Source organism: Punica granatum, chromosome 1 (genome assembly GCF_007655135.1).
Source record: "Punica granatum isolate Tunisia-2019 chromosome 1, ASM765513v2, whole genome shotgun sequence".
Classification (NCBI taxonomy): Eukaryota; Viridiplantae; Streptophyta; class Magnoliopsida; order Myrtales; family Lythraceae; genus Punica; species Punica granatum.
This window is the reverse complement of record NC_045127.1, coordinates 48570559-48588978: the sequence shown is the minus strand read 5'-3', so window position 1 is coordinate 48588978 and position 18420 is coordinate 48570559. Positions and strand designations below refer to the sequence as shown.

The 18420-nt window shown below is 37.2% G+C and overlaps 3 protein-coding genes across 5 annotated transcripts; 1 reads left to right on the top strand and 2 right to left on the bottom strand.

Annotated features, from left to right (window-relative positions):
* Positions 1-1216: 1216 nt before the first annotated feature.
* LOC116193082 (osmotin-like protein TPM-1) lies at positions 1217-2310 on the bottom strand. Its single transcript, XM_031521834.1, has one exon. It carries the CDS (start codon positions 2280-2282, stop codon positions 1524-1526), a length of 759 nt encoding a protein of 252 aa, XP_031377694.1. The 5' UTR covers positions 2283-2310; the 3' UTR covers positions 1217-1523.
* Positions 2311-8638: 6328 nt separating this feature from the next.
* Positions 8639-13737, bottom strand: LOC116207146. The gene is made up of 6 exons (XM_031540019.1): positions 13541-13737; positions 10228-10336; positions 10073-10141; positions 9711-9789; positions 9443-9528; positions 8639-9351 (listed from the first exon to the last, which is right to left on the bottom strand). Exons 1-6 carry the CDS (start codon positions 13735-13737, stop codon positions 8665-8667), a joined length of 1227 nt encoding a protein of 408 aa, XP_031395879.1. The 3' UTR covers positions 8639-8664.
* On the top strand, positions 13367-17298 carry LOC116196897 (transcription factor MYB3R-2-like). Of its 3 annotated transcripts, XR_004154930.1 has the most exons (9): positions 13368-13902; positions 14018-14147; positions 14567-14618; positions 14881-14938; positions 15442-15536; positions 15634-15737; positions 15930-16058; positions 16151-16990; positions 17100-17298. XR_004154930.1 is itself a non-coding variant. In XM_031526845.1 (8 exons), exons 2-8 carry the CDS (start codon positions 14032-14034, stop codon positions 16917-16919), a joined length of 1323 nt encoding a protein of 440 aa, XP_031382705.1. In that variant the 5' UTR covers positions 13367-13810; positions 14018-14031; the 3' UTR covers positions 16920-17070. The 3 variants fall into 3 exon arrangements, 2 of the variants coding, with proteins under 2 accessions (XP_031382705.1, XP_031382691.1); XM_031526845.1 differs by lacking the exon at positions 17100-17298 and having other exon boundaries at positions 13367-13810; positions 16151-17070; XM_031526831.1 differs by lacking the exon at positions 17100-17298 and having other exon boundaries at positions 16151-17070.
* Positions 17299-18420: the final 1122 nt, after the last annotated feature.

The window sequence follows — 18420 nt, the reverse complement described above, 5'->3', positions numbered from 1 at the left end:
AAACAGTCGGGCCGAATCGGGTAGGCAAAAGAGTAGGGCCGAAAACCAAATGGAATTCGGGTCAGGTCCGGGCTTCTCCTTCTTGATCCGACTCCCTTCCCAACTCACGCATACCCTAGCGCCACTCTCCTCCACCGCAGCCCTAGCCGCGACAGGTGCTATTGGGCATGTCACGGCCACCTTCTGCTGAGGAAATGACCGCACCGCCGCTGGCCATGACAAATGCCGGCTAGATTGGGCTCGGGAAGAGAGATAGAGATCGGGGATGGACTGTAAAAGCTCGGGATCGAAGCTGAAGATGGGGAGAGCCACCGCGACTCGAAAACTGGAGGGCTCGGGTTCGAGTTGAAGTCGGGCACCGCGACCGTGAAGTCCACGATACACGACTCACCACCTGAATCCGACAAGACGGCAGACACAATCGACGACCCGAGGCCCCTAAGTCGCGGCTACCGAACCTCGCTTGGCCGCGATTACTCCTCACGAGCCACAAAGCGAGGTTGTAGACCACGATGAGTTTTTCTCTGGATTCGATTTGCTTGTAGAAAATTCAGGTCACAAAAAGTTTACCTATTAGTGAACTGATCCGATTCGACTGAATTAATAATGATCTAATTAGGCTTATGAATATTATGATTCACATGAAAAAAAAAGAAACAAAGCGGTTTGACGCTTATTCCATTCAAGTAAGGTCTCGAAATGAAATTCTTATGAATGCAGAATATCTACATTGGGAGAATTTTACTCCTTAGTAGACCAAAACCTAGCTCGACTGAATTAATTAGAACTCAATTGTAGTTCCTATCGAAAAGAATATCCATAATGTTTTCATAACCGAAAAAAAAAATATTCATAATGTTTTCGTTTTTGAATCAAGATCTTTGGGTGAACTATTAGTTATGTCCGATTTGTTGGCTAAGATCACTAAATCCTTATTCATACATTATCTTACTCTAATCACAAAATGCTGTCAGTTAGTTTCAAACTCCTGTATTGCAACTAAATTTTGTTTCACGACTATTATAGGTTGCCAACTATATGTCATATCTCGTGATTTTCTAGCTCAATTTGATCAAAACAATAATAGGGAAAGAAGGATGTTCATTTGTATTATTTAGATCATGTCGAAGATATATCAATCGTCGGCTTAGAAAACCTTCCATCCCAGTTACATGTGTTTGATCAATTGATCATCACTCATCTACGGCGACATAAATTAATCCATATAAAAAGAACTACTTCCATTAGCGGGGAAAAGATTTATTTCATCACAACATATAATATATATGCGGCTCCTCGGCAATACAAAGATCGATCCATACTCTGATCCATATATAGCTAACAGATTTGTAATTAGCCTTTATCTAATTTTATTAAGCAACTGAGCTGATTCTACGTGGCTTCGACGTCGCCTCTTACCGGGAGATACACCTTATAACGTATAACACGAAACATATTTATCAGACCGTAGCTCAGAGATTAGAACATGCCTATGTGATCCTCAAAACGGACCTACATCTAGGTTACTCCGAGTTGCTTTCGCTTCCAAACATCTTCAAAGGGAAATTATGAGCAGACCCTTTGGGGCAGAACACGACCCGGTAATCTGTCGACCCGCTGGGACAGGTGAACGTGCTCGTGGGGTCGTCCTGAGGGTAGCTGTACGCGTCGGGGCATCTATCCTTGAAGAACTTGGACAAGGTCGTCGGTCCACACTTTCCCTTTGTGCAACAGTATTGGTCCGTCTTAAAAACCGTACACGGGTTGTTACATCCACCTTGGGCCTTTAGCTGGTTAGGGCACTGGCCTTTGATATTCGCCGTGCATGCGATCGGCCTACACTTGCCGGACGGGCTTTTAGTCGGGCTGAACGACATGGGGATGTTGAACCCGTCGACTAGGGATATGTCGAAGAAGTCAAGGTTACCGAACTGGTTGAGCGCATACTCCGCCAGCGTGTTCGGTGGCACACCCCATCCTTTGCACTGGAGGACCCCACCACAGTCTCCGCTCTGGCAATGGCCCTTGCCTGAGGCGTCGAACTTGCAGTTGGTTCGGCCCCATATCCGGGCCATGGAGGTCCCACGTGGTGGGTTCAGGGTCCAAGTCTGGCCTCGGTCAAGGCGGCGGCCGCCCCCAGGAGAGGCGGCTGCCCACACGGTGTAAGGGCAGTTGTTGCGGACGGTAAAGGTGGTGGCATTGGTCGATGTAAGGAATCCGACGAGGAAGAGGAGGAGGAGGAGGAGAGACTTGGGAGGGGTCAGGTCACTCATTATCTCCATGTCTGTTTATTTTATGTAATTGTCAGGATACTTGAGGGGTTTATATAGAGGAATGAAAACCTTTATAAACAAATGAGCGCTATATATATCGAGCGTTGTAAATGAAGAAAATTCATTTTAAAAGAGCTTTATACTTTTAGGGAGTTGATTTAGCTCGAATTAAATTAATCAAAATCTGTTATGGTGCATTTGATTTCAGAGTTAAAGTAATTTTGATTTTAATTGTGGAAAATGACAGATGATTGTGTAGTGTGTTGAGTTAAAGTTAAAGTTAAAATTTTTTACTTGAAAAATATTTATTTTTATCGTGTAGTGTATTGAGTTAAAATTAAAATTAAAATTTTTATGATTTTAACTGGAAACCAAATAGAGTATTAGACTTTTGAATACTGAAATGCACACTAAAAAAAATAAAGAAAGAGTTCCGTGAGATAGGGCACTCATAGATAAGAAACTGACGTGGTTGATAAGATTCAACTTCATCAAAGGAGTTTTTTTTTTTTTTTTATTGAACCACCAGAACATAGCTCAAAAGTGAGTAATTTGCTCGGTAAAAGATTTCTATGCGGTGCAAGAATTCAAAATCTACTTAAAATCTTGTGATTATGACCAAATGATGCCCTGACACGATTAATTCAATCAATAAGCTGAGAATATCTATGATCTTACCAATGGAAAGTTTTTTTTTAGTGTGTATCATGTATTCAGAAGCTCAATAAGTCCCGATTAATCCCTTTCAAGTCGGATTGATTCACTAAAAGATAAAATTTTGTCAATATAGATTTTCTTCACTCACAAGATCATGCCCTGAGACCTTACTTTAAGGGATACGACCACCGAAATACTTAAACTAACAAGGTTGATAATTAAAAGAGTTATTTATTGAGATAACTACAAAAGATTTATAACCAACAATAATCTATTGATTGGAGCGTGCGTAAGACTTGTACTCAGAACTTCCAAAACGAGGCTTACTTTTCAAAGAGTCTTTTGAGGTAAAGGTCCATATATAAGAATATTCTGTATGTTGGTCTCCCTAAGAAATGTGATATGAAATTGACACGATTTAAAATGCGCCAGATTGGATAGGATCGATAATTGATGAGAACCATACTAGTTTTTGGATTCATGTACATTAAGGCAGGTGTCCCCTACGTCCATAAAGCAATGAGGCGGCTCATAGCTTTGCAATTGATTTGATATCACTTTTCCCGTCTTTTTATAAAAGACTCTGTCAACAAATTTCTAAAGTACTACTATTAGGAAAACGATCGCACACTGCCGTGGCCTAATTGGATTGCGGGACTAGAACTATCTATTACATAGTAAAATAAGACATCATCGTCAAACGTCAAATCACCAATGCATGCATGAATGTTTTCTTTGCAGGTGTGCAAGCACTACGTTAGTCATCTTTGAAATGGATGAGGCATCTAGACATTTTTTAAATTTATGATTTATTAATATAATCTTATCTATCTAGGGTCAAAAAGAGCATTGAGAGATATATTTAATACGATGGGATCTTTCTCGACTTGGATTAATAGTTCTCCTCTCGGACCCCGTACGGTACGAGCATATAATTAACAATACGCATGCTCCCTTAATTACAGCGGAAAATTTTCACCAAAGCTAACCAACATTGAAGAGAGGTTTCGAAGTGGATCAGAAGATGTTTATTTGTGATGGGCAGGTGACCGTGTTGGCCGGATCATCCTATGGGTGGAATAAATAAAATGAAATAAAAACTAGGAATTGAGATTGAGACGATGGTATGTTGAGCAAAACGTGGCATTGCAAATTCATTAGACTTGTATTTAATGAAATATTCACTTACTTTTCGATAAAACTGTGATTAGGAAGCGAAGGCGGGATCTTCTACGCGTTTTCAGGCGCATTAGAGCCTATGACTGCAGTCACGAGACCCTCGGACCATGGTCTGGAGCTACTGTGTCTCATGACCTCGGTCTAGACATCCTGACCATGACCTCATTTGCCTTCTTTTTTTTTTCTCTTCCTTTACATAGTTTTTTTTTTAAATTTAGAAATCAATAACAAAATTAAAATTAAAATAAAGCTGATCATTATTTTTTTCCTTGTTTTTGTTTAGGTAATGAAATTGTTGATTTCCCAAATAAGTTTGAAATATTATTGGAAATGATTTTTTTTTTGAATAATCATATTGGAAATGATTTGTATTCACCAAAAAGAAAAAAGTAATAATCTTTCACGTTGTCAGAAGCAAGTTATATCATTATTTCAATCCACCTCTTTGTATTTTTCTAGCTAATATAACCCACCATGCATATTAATCAATGGTGTTTAATCTTGGTAATTTTATAATCGGTGGTTTTAACCCCCCAAACCTAGAAGATATAACCTTTTTTATATTCAAATCTCATAAATTATTTTTTATGGTGTGAACCCTAATATGTAGAAGTTCAATTGAGCCCTGACAGTCAAGCCAGGTCAGCCCACTAAGAGGTAAAGTTTTTGCAACGTGAATTTTATATATTCACAAAAACTCGAACTCGAGATCTCGTTTAAGTGGAACAAGCGTCGCATAACTTAGTTCTCGCAACGTGAATTTTATATATTCATAAAGACTCGAACTCGAGATCTCGTTTAAGTGGAACAAGCGTCGCAGAACTTGAACCAACTCACATTGGTCAAATCTCTTTGTTTATTAAATATGTAGTGTATATATATATATATATATATATAAGCAAAATATGATGTGAGCTAGGTTAAATGGCCTCGGAGTGCTCTATTTTCGAATGATATTTACTTAGGGATGGCAATGGTATTGGTAAAAAATCGTATCCGCGGATAACCGCACCACTTTTTGCACCGCGTAACCACACCAAATGGTTATGGTGTATATATATGATTTTTCATTTTAAAAATTGCGGTGGTGCAGTACGTGTATTGATGAAAAAATCGTGGATTAAAACCACACGGCAGCTTTGATGTTTCTATAAATATATGTTAGACTAATATTTCAACCCATCTTCAGATCCCAATCGCAACTTCACTTGATTCCTTAATCATTTTAATAGAAACTAATAAAATTACATATATTGAATTCTAATTTATGGATAATTTTTATTTATTAGATTTTTATTTTGTTCATCTCTTTAATTGCTATTTTTTTCTTGATTTTTATTTAATTAATTTCGTGGTGCGGTGCGGATAACCGCGGTTTTTTGTGGTGCGGATATGGTTTTCAATTTTGAAAATCGCGGTGAATGTGGTGCAAATACGGTGTGCTGTTTTATATCACGGTATTGTTCTTAAGATATCCACACCATTGCCTTCCCTAGATTTTCTCGATTTTTTGAGTTTTTTTAAATTATCTTTTATTTTAAATTTAGCAACAAAATCTTCCGGAATAATTTCCAGCTATAATATTCCACTTAAAAAAGACTGAGAATATCATAAAATCTTTGGATACTATGGTTATCTTATTTTTTAGGTTTTTTTATTTATTTTTATTTTCACGATTATTTTTAATAATTTTTTTTGAAAGATATCTCATCATAAAATTCAATTTATTGATGTCTTTAATTTTTATAATTTATATAACCTAAAGTATTTGAAATGAATGAGAAGATCTTATTTTATATATAGATATTATTTAATAATATTGAATTTTTAAAAATTAAAATTAAAATTTCATCACATAAATATTAACATCAAAATAAGTATATATTAGTAGCATGCTCATGCATAATATAAATATATCAATAGATGATCTCAGAACGCTTCATTTCTAAATAAAATTTAAAAAGTATGTAATAGTATATATTTTATGAAAGAAAATTTCTAGGTTGTTGTTTATTTACTTTTATTTTCGGAATTATTTTTAATAATTTTTTTTGAAGATATCTCACCATAAGATCCTATTTCTTGATTTCTTTAATTTTTATAATTTATGTTTACATAACATAATGTATTTGAAATAAATGAGAAGATTTTATTATATGTATAGATATTGCATAATTGTCTTAAATTTTTTAAATAAAAATTAATATTTCGTCATATCGACATTAACATCAAAATAAGTATATATTGGTACATATTTTCTGAAAGGAGTTTTCTAGGTTTTATTTATTTTTTTATTTTCGAAATTATTTTTAATTAACAATATTTTTAAAGATATCTCATCATAAAATTTGATTTCTTAATTTCTTTAATTTTTATAATTTAAATAACATGAATGTATTTGAAATAAATGAGAAGATTCTTATTATATATTAATTAATAATATTAAATCTTTTAAATAGAAAGTAATATTTCATCATATAAATATTAACATCCAAATAAGTATATATTAGAATATATTCATATATAATGTAAACATATTAATAAATATTGTTACGCATACAACCTTTAGTGTATATATATAGGAAGAAAACATATATATAAGTTATATGTTTTTATAGATATCTATTTTTGAAAATAGATTAGATAAACAAGAAGACCCCAAAATTGCTTAAGAATATTGAACAAGCTTGAATGTTTGTGAATAAAATTGAAATGCTCAACCGAAAAAAATTAAAATGCTCAACTTGAACGCAAAGGACTAAAATTCTTCTTTTCCTTTATTTATTATGGTCAATGGCGGTGCCATATCCTTCGTGTCTAGAATATGAAATTATGTTTGATCATCATCGGATTAAACTTCCCTTTCAACATTTGTTATTTTGTTTCAACAAGGGGGAACCGAGGGTCGTACCTGTACAAGTGAAACCAAAACAAACAGAAGGGTTATTATCCCTTTGATTTTTAACCGGCGTCACATGGAATTATTGTTGTTGATAAAACATATATCATTCGTTATTTTGAAAGCGACACTCACATCCTAGCCCGATAAAAATGTATAAGAAGCAGACAAATAGTTATCGTCCTATTTTTCTTGGAAAATATATCTATAAAGTAACTTTAATTCCATTTTGTCACATCCTATGTTTTATGCTGTTAGTAGTTTTTGTTCGATATGAATCATAATATTTGGAAACCCAATCGAATTTTGACTAATTCAGTTGGGCCGAATCAGCCTACTTATAGGTAAAGTTTTCATAGCATGAATTTTCTACATTTACAAGGAATCGAATCCAAAATATTGTCTAAGGAAAAATAAGTGTCGAATTATTTGAATTAATCTACGTTGTATACTGATAATAGCTTTTTAATAGGTTTTTTTGTCACTTTTTTAGAGAAAAGTCTAGTTTCTTCAATTAAAGATAAAATTAATAAAAAGAAACATAATGGAGAAGTAATGGCATGCACGGATAAAGAAAGTGGAGATAGAAGAGATAATGGGTAATGTTACTTCGTAGTTTGAAAAAAAATAGTATGTGAATTGTAGTAAAAGAAAAAGTGTGCGATTTTATCCGAATTCGATCTTAACCTCTTCCATATTCAGCTATTTTCAATTTAAAATATTATTTTCTCGATATCAATTCTGATATTAAGAGATCCAATTAAGCATGATTAATCCAACCGAATCGAGTCGATTAACTAAAAGATAAAATCCTTCTAATGTAAATTTTCTTCATTTACAAGATTCAAACTCAAGAATTACTATTTTGCAATGGATATTATGGAGAGAAGGTAATTAATTAGCTCGATCACCTTTTTTGTCCTTTTGTAGTATATAGATACTTGAATATTGCTTACTTGGCCATATAATATCCGCAAATTAATTAAACGTGCAAATTACTAGAAAAATGCACATCACCTGTCCTTCATCTATTATGAGTTATATTATATATAATGTACAAGGATTAGTATATCATGCTCCGGACGTATAATTCTTTCTGATAAGAACATATATTGAAACGTTCAGACGTGTCTCGTAAATAATTAGATCACCTCATTAGATGGACTAATCCAGTAATCCTAAAGCAATACATCTACAAATTGATTCGGCCACCTCCTGACTATAGAAAGACAAAAACCATTTCATGAACAAAACCGCTCAACTTCAGGATGTATAGTTAAATATAATAATTTAAGTAGAGATCATGTTTTTGCTGTGGCAGGGAATATTTTCTTTTAATATCATTAGCAGTATTATATATCTTCTTGACATATAAATAGGCGGGGGATTTTTATATCATACACTGTCGGTGAAAATCAATTTCCCAGAAGTAGGTCCTCTAATCGTGCCACGTAGGGGTGATCGATTTCGGGTACCCTGTTTTTTTCATGATATCCGGACCCTACCCTGTAAATATTGGAACCGGACCCTACCCAGTTGAATCCTGGAACCGGAACCTACCCGGAACCTGTATTATACCACAGGCTCCGGGTACCCTATTGGAACCTGTAAATTTTTTTGTCTCGCTAAATAAAACCGAAAATATTTCACCCATAATCAATAATCACGGTAAATATAATATCGACATAGATTTAAATTGATCCACAACAATAAAAAATAATGTCTCATCAATCCATCCAAAAAACTAAAAAGTACCCTTTCAGAGTTCTTCATAGAATTTGAAACTTGTGCAGCTGTTGGTGGTTTGTTCACAGGAACATGGGTACCTTTCTTGTTCCCCAATGAGGAGGTTATACTGCCGGATGTAGTGCACCGACTCAACACGGGTGTCTCCGAGGTGCATCTTGCTCTTTTCAGCAATTCTAATTCATGGGCAAGCCTCACAAGTTCATCACGCCTCTTCCTTGCAAGTGCTTCCTTATCAGCAATTTTACTCTCTAATTTAGCAATAACCTCATCCTTAGCATCATTGGATGATTGGAGCTTCTCCATACTTACCAGAAGTCTTGATACTTTCTCATTTGCCAATTGAATCTCGGCCTCCTTGCTCTTTAGCTTATCATTCAGTTTTGTTTCCAATATTTTATACTGATTCCACACGAACTTCTTCTCTGTTAGCAATGCAGATATCTTGGCATTCTTACCCAAAACCAGCGCATCGTACTCCTGCTTTAGCCTTTTAATTTCATCTTCCAGTAAATGATCCCGCACATCTAATTCTTTGGCAGATCTCCTACTGCTTTTCTGGCTTGAACCTTTGCTTCTTGAGTCTTGACAGTGTTTCGTTCAGAGTCATCCTGCAGGAGAAAAATGTTGAACTTCACAGGGTGAACATGTTTAAGGATTGGAGTATTAAAACCGTGAAAGATGTTACCGAAAGAGAATGAACCAGAGTGTTAGCAGAAGGGTAAAGGACGTTGAGACACTCTTTAAAATCGGCCAACTCAAGTTCTACTTCATCTGTACCCAATAGAAAGAGGCTATCAACCAAAATGAGATCTTACCATGGCCAATCTTCAAATTGAAAGGAGGGATAACTAAAGTCATACTAATTTCCACAGTGGAATATCAAAGCTTCCATTGATTTTATGGTAAAGAGTTCTAATGCACCGGATTTGAATGACAATGTCGGACTAGGTTACAGAAACTTGCGATCAAGAGTCGACAGAGTTTCACATGTTCGATTAATCTTATGTAGGTCACAACCTGCACTTCATTCTCCTATAAATCCATGTAGAAGTGAATATCAAAACTCCAAAGAAGATAAAAAGAGTAGAAACTGCATGATGCCTAGGCAGAAATCGATATCCAATAGTCCCACCATCATCGAAGACGAAATCCAATCAACAAAAGTAATAAAAACAAGAACCTGAACATAAAGGGTTTCAAGATCTTTCAGAAGTTCTTTCTTCTACGGTTCTACCACAAGAGGAAGAAACAAGTTGCAGCATCAACAGAGTCGGAGCCGGGAGAGAGGGAGACAACAGAGGAGGCAGAATCTCACCGGGAAAGGGAGCTTCAAGGAGAGTCGGAGCCGGAGAGTCGGAGACGAGAGGCAATCGACGGAGAGGAGCTACAGGGGATTACAAAGCCGATTTAGGGTTTTGACAAACAGACTAACCGAGCCTATTCGATGGAGAGTCCAGAGGAGAATCTCACCGGGAGAGTCGGAGACGAGAGCGACGGAGAGGAGAGCGATGGAGAGGAGCTGCGGCTGTAGTCACCGAAAGTCGGAGGCGATTCCTGTGTTCTCCACTTCTCCCGACTCCTGCTTCAAAGTTCAGACAATGAGGATGAGTGAGATTAACTATACCTTTTTTTATTTTAGTAATTACCACCGGTTTCGGATACCGGTTCCAGTTCCGGTTCTGAGTACCCTGTAAGTTGGAACCGGAATCGAATGTCACCGATTCTTTATTTTGATACCGGACCCTACCTTATTTTCAATACGAGCTACCCAAACTCTACCCTAACGGGTATATTCCGACCGATTCCGAGTATACCCGATACCTGTGCACACCCCTAGTGCCACGTATCCTATCTAACCTCAAAAATTATCACTGTTAGTTCTCTCAATTTAATTTTATCTTTTTTAGTTAAGACTTACAAATTGCGTTATATACAATATAAAGTTTCTCATTCTATTAAAATTTATTATAGGAAAAAAATACAATCAATATGTAAAGAATTCAAAATTTCATGCACGTTCATCTTTGCATCTTCTCCCTTCTTTTTTTCCATGGATTTTGAATTATTCAAGAATATAAAAGCTTTTTTATGGTGAAAGAATGGCGAAGCTCGAGAGTGATGCTTGTTCTTTATTTTATTGAAATTTTTTTAGTTTGAATTAAATAGCCTTATAGTTCATGAAATAATAGATCTCGCGTCTCTAATTATTATTTTTAATCTCGTATAAATTCTATGAACTATTTAAATTGATAAATATAAAATGATACGTGCAAAATTTAAAATTTAATGGAAAATTATAATTTAGAATGCATAAATATGAAAGGGCTATCGAGAATATATGTCAAAACGTACTCAAAAGGATAGTCTTAGTACTCATATTCGACTCTTCCCAAGTCCTGATAGTTATCGCTTTTTTGCTAGAGTCAGCAACTTACCATCGATATCAATTTCGTCAATTAACTTCTCTTCCAATTCAAAATCCACGGAGAAATAAAGCATATGAAAGGATAAACGCACAAGACTCTATTAAATACTTTTGTATATTTTGTACATATTAATTGAAATTGTTTCGTATAGTAAGTTATAATAGGGTTAGAAACTCTATGTTGTATGTAAGGTGATATGTAAAATTGTAATTAAAAAAGAAAATGAGAACTGACAGCGTTTTGGGCCCGTTTGGTTTCGCAGTTGTATTTTAAAATCACAATTCTAATTTAATTCTACTCACTATAAAACAAAATAACTCATACAAAGTCAAAAAGTGGGTCACATTTTTATCACTTTTTCCCACAACAAAACAACATAACTCATACAAAGTCAAAGAGTGAGCTCCATTTATACCACTTAAAATCAAAATCAAAATCTAATTTTAAAATCCTACTATGAAACCAAACACCACCTTAGTCTTTTGGGTTAGATTGGACATGTGACGCTATTATATATTGATTTTCACTGACGGTAGACGATATAAAAATATTTTTTTATTATCTGTCATGAGTCACATCGAAAAATGTACCATCGTTGATAATTACCAAATAACTTACTAATATGATAAACCGCCTTATATAAACAGCTTCCAAACTTCTATCAAAGCCACTTCAAATTATTGTAAAGAATCAACGAAGAATAAACTAGAGCTATTTATCTCCGTTGAGGACTAAAATGAGGTAAAATCTCACATCGAAAAAGAAAAAAAAATTAATGGGTTAATATATAGCTTTGGTACAATCACTTATTAGCTTGACTTTTTAAGTGAAAATGAATTTAAGTCTGTATGAATTCAATAAAAATTCAATATGGTATCGGAACGAAGTCAAATAATTTCAATCAAATGATCAATATCGACCCCCAATCAACCATGCAAATCGCACGTGTACGGTTCTCAGCACCACGCCAAACTCTATATAAACCCCCTCCCGATATCCCCTCCGGTTAACCCAATTCCCAACATGACATTTCCAATACAAATTACATAAGTACATATAATTGAAAAAAAAAGTAATGGGTTTCTTGAGGACCGTTTCCCTTGCCACTCTCCTTGTGTTCACTCTATCTGTTGGCTCCATCGATGGAGCCACACTCAACGTTAAGAACAACTGCCCAAACACCGTGTGGGCTGCGGCGGCCCCCGGAGGCGGCAAACGGTTGGACCGAGGTTAGTCTTGGGACCTAAACGTGCCCTTCAACACGAAAGGAGCTCGCATTTGGGGTCGTACTAATTGCCGATTCAATGATCTAGTTGCCTATAGCTACCCGAAAGACGTACATATTGAAAATCCAATAGGTTTATACGGACTTGAACTCATATCCACTTACTCAAGTTTTATATAAATTCACGGTTATTCTTTCATTTTTTTTCATCTGGGATTATAATTCCCAACGGTGCAGATTGGCCCGTTTACATGCCATGTTGGTACCAACGCTATTGGGTCGTGTTTTGCCCATAAAGGACTTCACCGAGTCCATAAAAGTGGCGTATACATGTGAGTAACTCTTTGAGAAGTGCTCAAGTCTCTTTGACCACATGTACTTCCGATTGCGTGCAGTTATGAGTAACTCTTCCATAAGAAATAAATTATAGACTCCGTCTCACTGCTAAAGCATAACAGTTCTTAGATATATTTCCTAATTTTTATCCCTTGTGTGCATGGCTGTATTGATAGACCGAGGGCTAACGCGACATTTGATTCTTGGCTTAGGTACACGGTGCGCATAAAGTGTACATCAAAATGACTTTCGTTATTCACTAGATCAAGATGTACAATGATTGAGATCCAAAAGACAAATTCCTGGATACTCGATTGAAGCGGGTTGTACTAAAAGATGTACGACGATCAGTACGTAATAACAGGTCCTCCATCCGGAATCTCTGCCGATAGAGGAGAGTGACAAATACATGACCTTTTGTGAAAAAAAAAAATCATGAGCAAACGATTATATTGCAGAGCATATGAGATGTTTGGGAGGATCGGGCACATGCAATTTTGTTCGTGTGGAAAGAGCTAGCTCTCCTCGAGGACAATATCACCTCACGGTGGGCCCAACGGGCTGGCTCAAAGCAGTCCATTGGGCCAGGACACAGTTCGGTGATTCACTTGGGCCCGTCAGGTTTGCTTCCTCCCCAAGACTTACGTTTCTCTTCCCTCCAATCTCTACGAAGAGCTACATATCCATGCGCCCGGCTCATACTCCCAGATGAAACTACGCCTCCCCTACACTACGACCTTTCATGGGGTGTGCGTGCACCGGGAGCAGTCAGCATCTCAACGTCTCCATCGCTTACCTTACTAGAGAAGCTTCAGGTTCAGGTCCGGGCTCGTTGGCCAACGAGCCAATCTGCCGTCGCATCAATCCCGCCATTATAAAATGCCAAGCTCTCATCCTCACAAATCCCGTTTCCCCCCAAAATTGAATCCTCAATCTACTGCCGTGGTGATTCTCAGTGGCCGTACTCCCGACTTGGCCCCCGAAATCGCCCATTAAAGCAAAGCCCGTTTCTGGGTTCCTTGCAGCTCACGGTTCAGCTCTGCAATCTACCCTCAACTCCTTCTGGGTTCGGCTCGACTCGGTTCTACTTCTTCACTGTTGCATTTGCTTGCCCCGTGCTCGGTTCTGTCTTGAACTGCCAGCGGTGATCATTTTGATGTCCGGAGCTTCGTGTCTTTCTTCAGAAAGTTTTTATTTTTATCACTGTATGATGTTTCCTTGCTGTCTTAGTGGTTGATTTATCAGTGGCTGACCTGATGCCTCTGTGATTTAGGATAAGAGGCGATCATGGCGAAAGTTGAGGAGGAGCTTCACGTGGGTTCACTGCGGGATGCGAGGACCAGTGGCTGTGCTTCTTTCCTTAATGGAAGATTCAACGAATCCGCCAGCACTACTGTTTTCAGGTTGTATGATAACTATTTCAGAATATAAAGTTTTCCTAGAGGAGTTTTAGTTCATGAGCTTAGGTAGCTGCCTCGTGACATGTCAACAGGTATTTCTTCCGTTAAGTGCGACCGATTTCATGAGAAGTTAATCCCAACTTTGCTTAACTTGCAAGCTAAGCTTCATACATGCATATATAACCGAGACATAAAACTTAAACATAGAAACATGGAAGAGATATATGGAAATAGGGAATAACTTGCTCGGACTCGAAAGCTGAACCTACACTCTTTTGCCATGGTAAGTGTTGTCACTATTTCTGACACCTAAATGTGTTAGGAAGGCCCACCAACATTCTACATTTATCACAATTTGACCTCATTCAGCAGCAGATTGTTTTTTGCCGTTTGTATTGATTCTCAGCGCCCTGTGGTTATAGGAGGAGTGGTGGTCCTGTTAGACGATCCCCATGTGGTTGGACTAAGCAAGAGGTTAGCTTCCAAGCTTTGAGACAGTTTCTGCAATTCAGCATTTGTTTCCTGAGCTCCTAGTTCGGTAATATAATTTACTGTTACAGTGGTGTCAATATCTGCTGAAAATGAGATATTGATACCTCTTGTACTTGTAAGAATTTGTGCTAGTGTTTTGCTTGATCTATGTGTATCTTTGGGAAATTTCATCACTTGCTTTCTTAAGGCAGAATTTTCATATTCGGCCGTTTCTGATTCTCTTTAGTTATTAACTTATGGACAGGATGAGCTTTTAACTGCAGCAGTCACTACGTTCAATGGCAAGAACTGGAAGAAAATAGGTGATATTGAATTTTCCCTCTTTTCCCGGTTTCTTGTTTGCTTATCCTTAAATGGATCATCAGCTAACTGGCCAATAGCTTCTTTATTGAAGATTTGGCTTTGGGAAGCATCATAAGAGCTAGTCATCCTTGGCAATTCTAGTTTTATAGGAACCAAATCTGTACCGATTTCTCCAACATTTCCAGTTATAACTCTCTCTCTCTCTGTTTTTCTTCTTTTTTTCTTTTTTTTTTGGCCTTTTTGGTCTCTGTAGTCTATAACATAACAACCTTAGGGCTGCAAAATGTCAATTAAAGATGCTCTCCCACACTTCTGCAAGAGTGTCAAAGTTTGAGATCATAAAAGTTTGCAAAATGTCAACATATTATACTAACAAAGAATTAGGGGTTAAAGTTTCCTATATTTACGATGAAAGCTGTGAAGGTTGAAGTTCAAGGCAACAGGCCTCATTCTTTGCCTTATAGTACGCTGCTGAGATGGATATTTCTGTGACTTCTTGTAGCAAAATGCGTCCTTGGAAAGACGAGAACTCAATGCTTTTATCGGTGGCACAAGGTTCTAAATCCTGAAGTCGTCAAAGGATCTTGGACAGAGAAGGTGAGGTTGAATATCTTTTTCCTGCAAGTAATTTTGATTGGTTCATCAATAAATGCAGCAAGCAATGACATATCGATCGTTCCCGTCTGGAAATCAGGAAGATAATCAGCTAAGGGAATTGGTCAAACAAAATGGTGCAAGGAGATGGGCTTTTATTGCAAAGTCCTTGCCTGGACGTGTGGGCAAGCAGTGCAGAGAGAGGTCTGTAGCCATTTTCCTATTCTTAAAAAAAATGGAAAAAAGCAGGAAGATCCCCATTGATAACAGCTACAAGTCATTCATGTGAAAATTCTTATCTGTATTCATAGGATAGTGTAATCCCAAATATTATTGGAAAATTTTCTTCCTCCCAGGCCTAATTTGAAATAAAAAGAATGATATTTCTTGTTTCAGGTGGTATAATCACTTAGATCCTACAATAAAGAAAGATGCTTGGACGATCGAGGAGGAGTCGGTGCTTGCCCGTTGCCATGAGGTATATGGTAACAAGTGGACTGTTATAGCAAGATATCTTCCTGGAAGGTAATTAATGAACAAAACGAGTGAAGTTTACTAATTGCAACGTCCACTTCATATTGGACAAATGGTTTCAACTATTTGATATGATCTACCAGGACAGACAATTCGATCAAGAATCACTGGAATTGTCATATGAAGGAGACTTTTGCCTCACGGTCCACTGGCTGCATGATGGATAAATCTGAAACTGATCCTGAGTTTTGTAGTTCTGATATAAGTTCGCAAATCCTGAAGGTTAAGTCGGAGGAGCAAAGTCCTGGCGAAGAAGAACATTTACCTGGACGAAGACCATTACTGAGGGACGGAACTGTGCTCTGTCCTACAGATCTGGTTCTCGGAGGTTTTTACAGCAGTGTCACTAAAAGTTCAAAAAGTTCGCCTACAAATGCTGTCTTTTGTGGAGATGATACGCCATTTGGCTGTTCTTTGGGTATCTCATTGCCGGGAGCTGCTTCTGGGAACTTAATTACTAGCCCAGTCCAGGCTTCTCCTTCACTGACTTGTGAGAGGCCAGAATCACCTAATAGGCTGAGTCTTCGTGTGCCTACTGCAAAGTCATGCAGTCAAATGCTATACCCTTGTATAGATTCTCTGAGATCGGGACCTACTGAGAGTAGCGGTGGATCCTCAACCTCAGCAGTGGACTTTGAAGCTCCTTCCATAATGAGGAGAACAACTTCTAAGAAGATGGCTCGTCTAATCTCTTCAGGTTCTGTCAGCGATTATGCTTTCAAGACGAAGACAGGAGTTTCGTATTTACAGAAGCCCGGGATTTCAGCTGCCATTGCGTCTCTCCGAAAATGCCTAGAACATGCTTTGCATGCTTCAGATAGGCCCTTCTTCAAATGGAAGTCTCAGCACTGAAGCAATGTCGATAGCTTAATTAGAATTATTCAAAAAGCGGTTATTAAGCTACTGAATGTCTTCTTTTCAAAGTATGTGTTATCATAACTGATTTTGCATCAACTTGTGTACTTATATGATTGCTACAAGGTGAATGTAAATGGTTGGCCTTTCGACTAAGTTCTCCTTCATTTGATGCAGGTATATCCTGTAGCACTCTCGATGGAGATTGGCATCTAACGCTTTCGACTAAGTTCTCCTTCATTCGGAGTAATTTTTTTGTCTGAGAATGTGCTCCGGATTGCAGTACAATGTATTGTATTTGATATGAACTTGTTTTTGTAGCAAGCTTACTGATTATCAGATTAAATACATGAAAGTTTCCGTTGCTTGCTGGTTGAACTAATGACAGCTTTGTTCCTATGGAAACGCTTTTACTCGGGAAGGCATCATGTTAGTTCGTATTAATCAGAATATTGATATTAATAGCGGTAATCATTGAGGCTTACGAATCCGATCCGACCGCCGAATGCAGTCGGAGATTTTGCATCCAGACTGTCAAGCAAGAATTTGCGGTAGGTCCGGGAGGACATCAACTCTTGCTTGTGTGGGGGCTCTCATAATCGCGCTGACATTACTTTGGTGGTTGGAAGTTTCCTTCGCCCGCAATCTGCCATTTTGATGTCATTATCTCGAAATGGTGAAATTCAATATCACAACTCACAATCGTTTGCTGTTTGGTTGGACGAAAATTGATGGAAGACTCAATTAATGAACGTTCGATAGGTCGATTCATGATTGTTTTTTAATAAAAAATTATTGGAGATTTTAGGTACGATAATCATTTCAGTTATAATTTTTTCCAATTATAGGGGAGGTTCTAGACTCTCTAACAATAATCGAATTGAAAAATTTTCTATTCAAGGTGGGAATGCGTGTCATTGCACGGGACCGACTCTCCCTTCATAACTAAACCTTTTAGTAACAGAAAGAGGGGCAACCTAACAGAATAATTGTTCTTTGATTTCTTCTTCGTAATAATGGTTTATCGAAAATTCTTTATGTGGAAGGCATTGATGCATGCTTTGCTTCCGCAGGAGGACTCGTGAACTGAGAGATTCCTCCAACAATAGTAGTCCCCATTTTCCTTGATCGTTTAATAAAGTCCCAGAGGACGAGAATGGGTCTTAACGGCAGTGACACTTCGCTTGACATGAACCAAGAAGTTTGGGTATGACTTTGAGACCGTACGTTGCAAAGGTAAAACGTAAATAATTTTTCCTTTTTGTCACTTTTTTTGGATAAATTCCCTTTTGTCAATTTTATTATATTATATAACTCATGCGTGTTTTGAACAGTTAGAAATCGTAATTTACAATTAATAAAATATATTATATTAGATATATGTTTGACGGATAAATTATTTCAGGAGGGCAAAATGTCTCTAAATTGTAACACTTTAGGGCTAAACGAAAAAATTACAACAATTTGGTGCATAAGGTTTCCAAAATGCATTAATCAA

Bases quoted from the DNA above. Each gene is read 5' to 3' on its own strand.
- LOC116207146 (XM_031540019.1), bottom strand. From the start codon at position 13,737: ATGGGCGATTTCGGGGGCCAAGTCGGGAGTACGGCCACTGAGAATCAC. The intron at 9,790-10,072 runs GTGAGATTCTGC...ATGGATTTATAG, and splicing joins CCTTGAAGCTCCCTTTCCCG to GAGAATGAAGTGCAGGTTGT. The intron at 9,352-9,442 runs GTAACATCTTTC...TGACTCTGAACG, and splicing joins CTCTGGTTCATTCTCTTTCG to AAACACTGTCAAGACTCAAG.
- LOC116193082 (XM_031521834.1), bottom strand. From the start codon at position 2,282: ATGGAGATAATGAGTGACCTGACCCCTCCCAAGTCTCTCCTCCTCCTC.
- LOC116196897 (XM_031526845.1), top strand. From the start codon at position 14,032: ATGGCGAAAGTTGAGGAGGAGCTTCACGTGGGTTCACTGCGGGATGCG. The intron at 14,939-15,441 runs GTGATATTGAAT...GACTTCTTGTAG, and splicing joins CAAGAACTGGAAGAAAATAG to CAAAATGCGTCCTTGGAAAG. The intron at 16,059-16,150 runs GTAATTAATGAA...ATGATCTACCAG, and splicing joins GCAAGATATCTTCCTGGAAG to GACAGACAATTCGATCAAGA.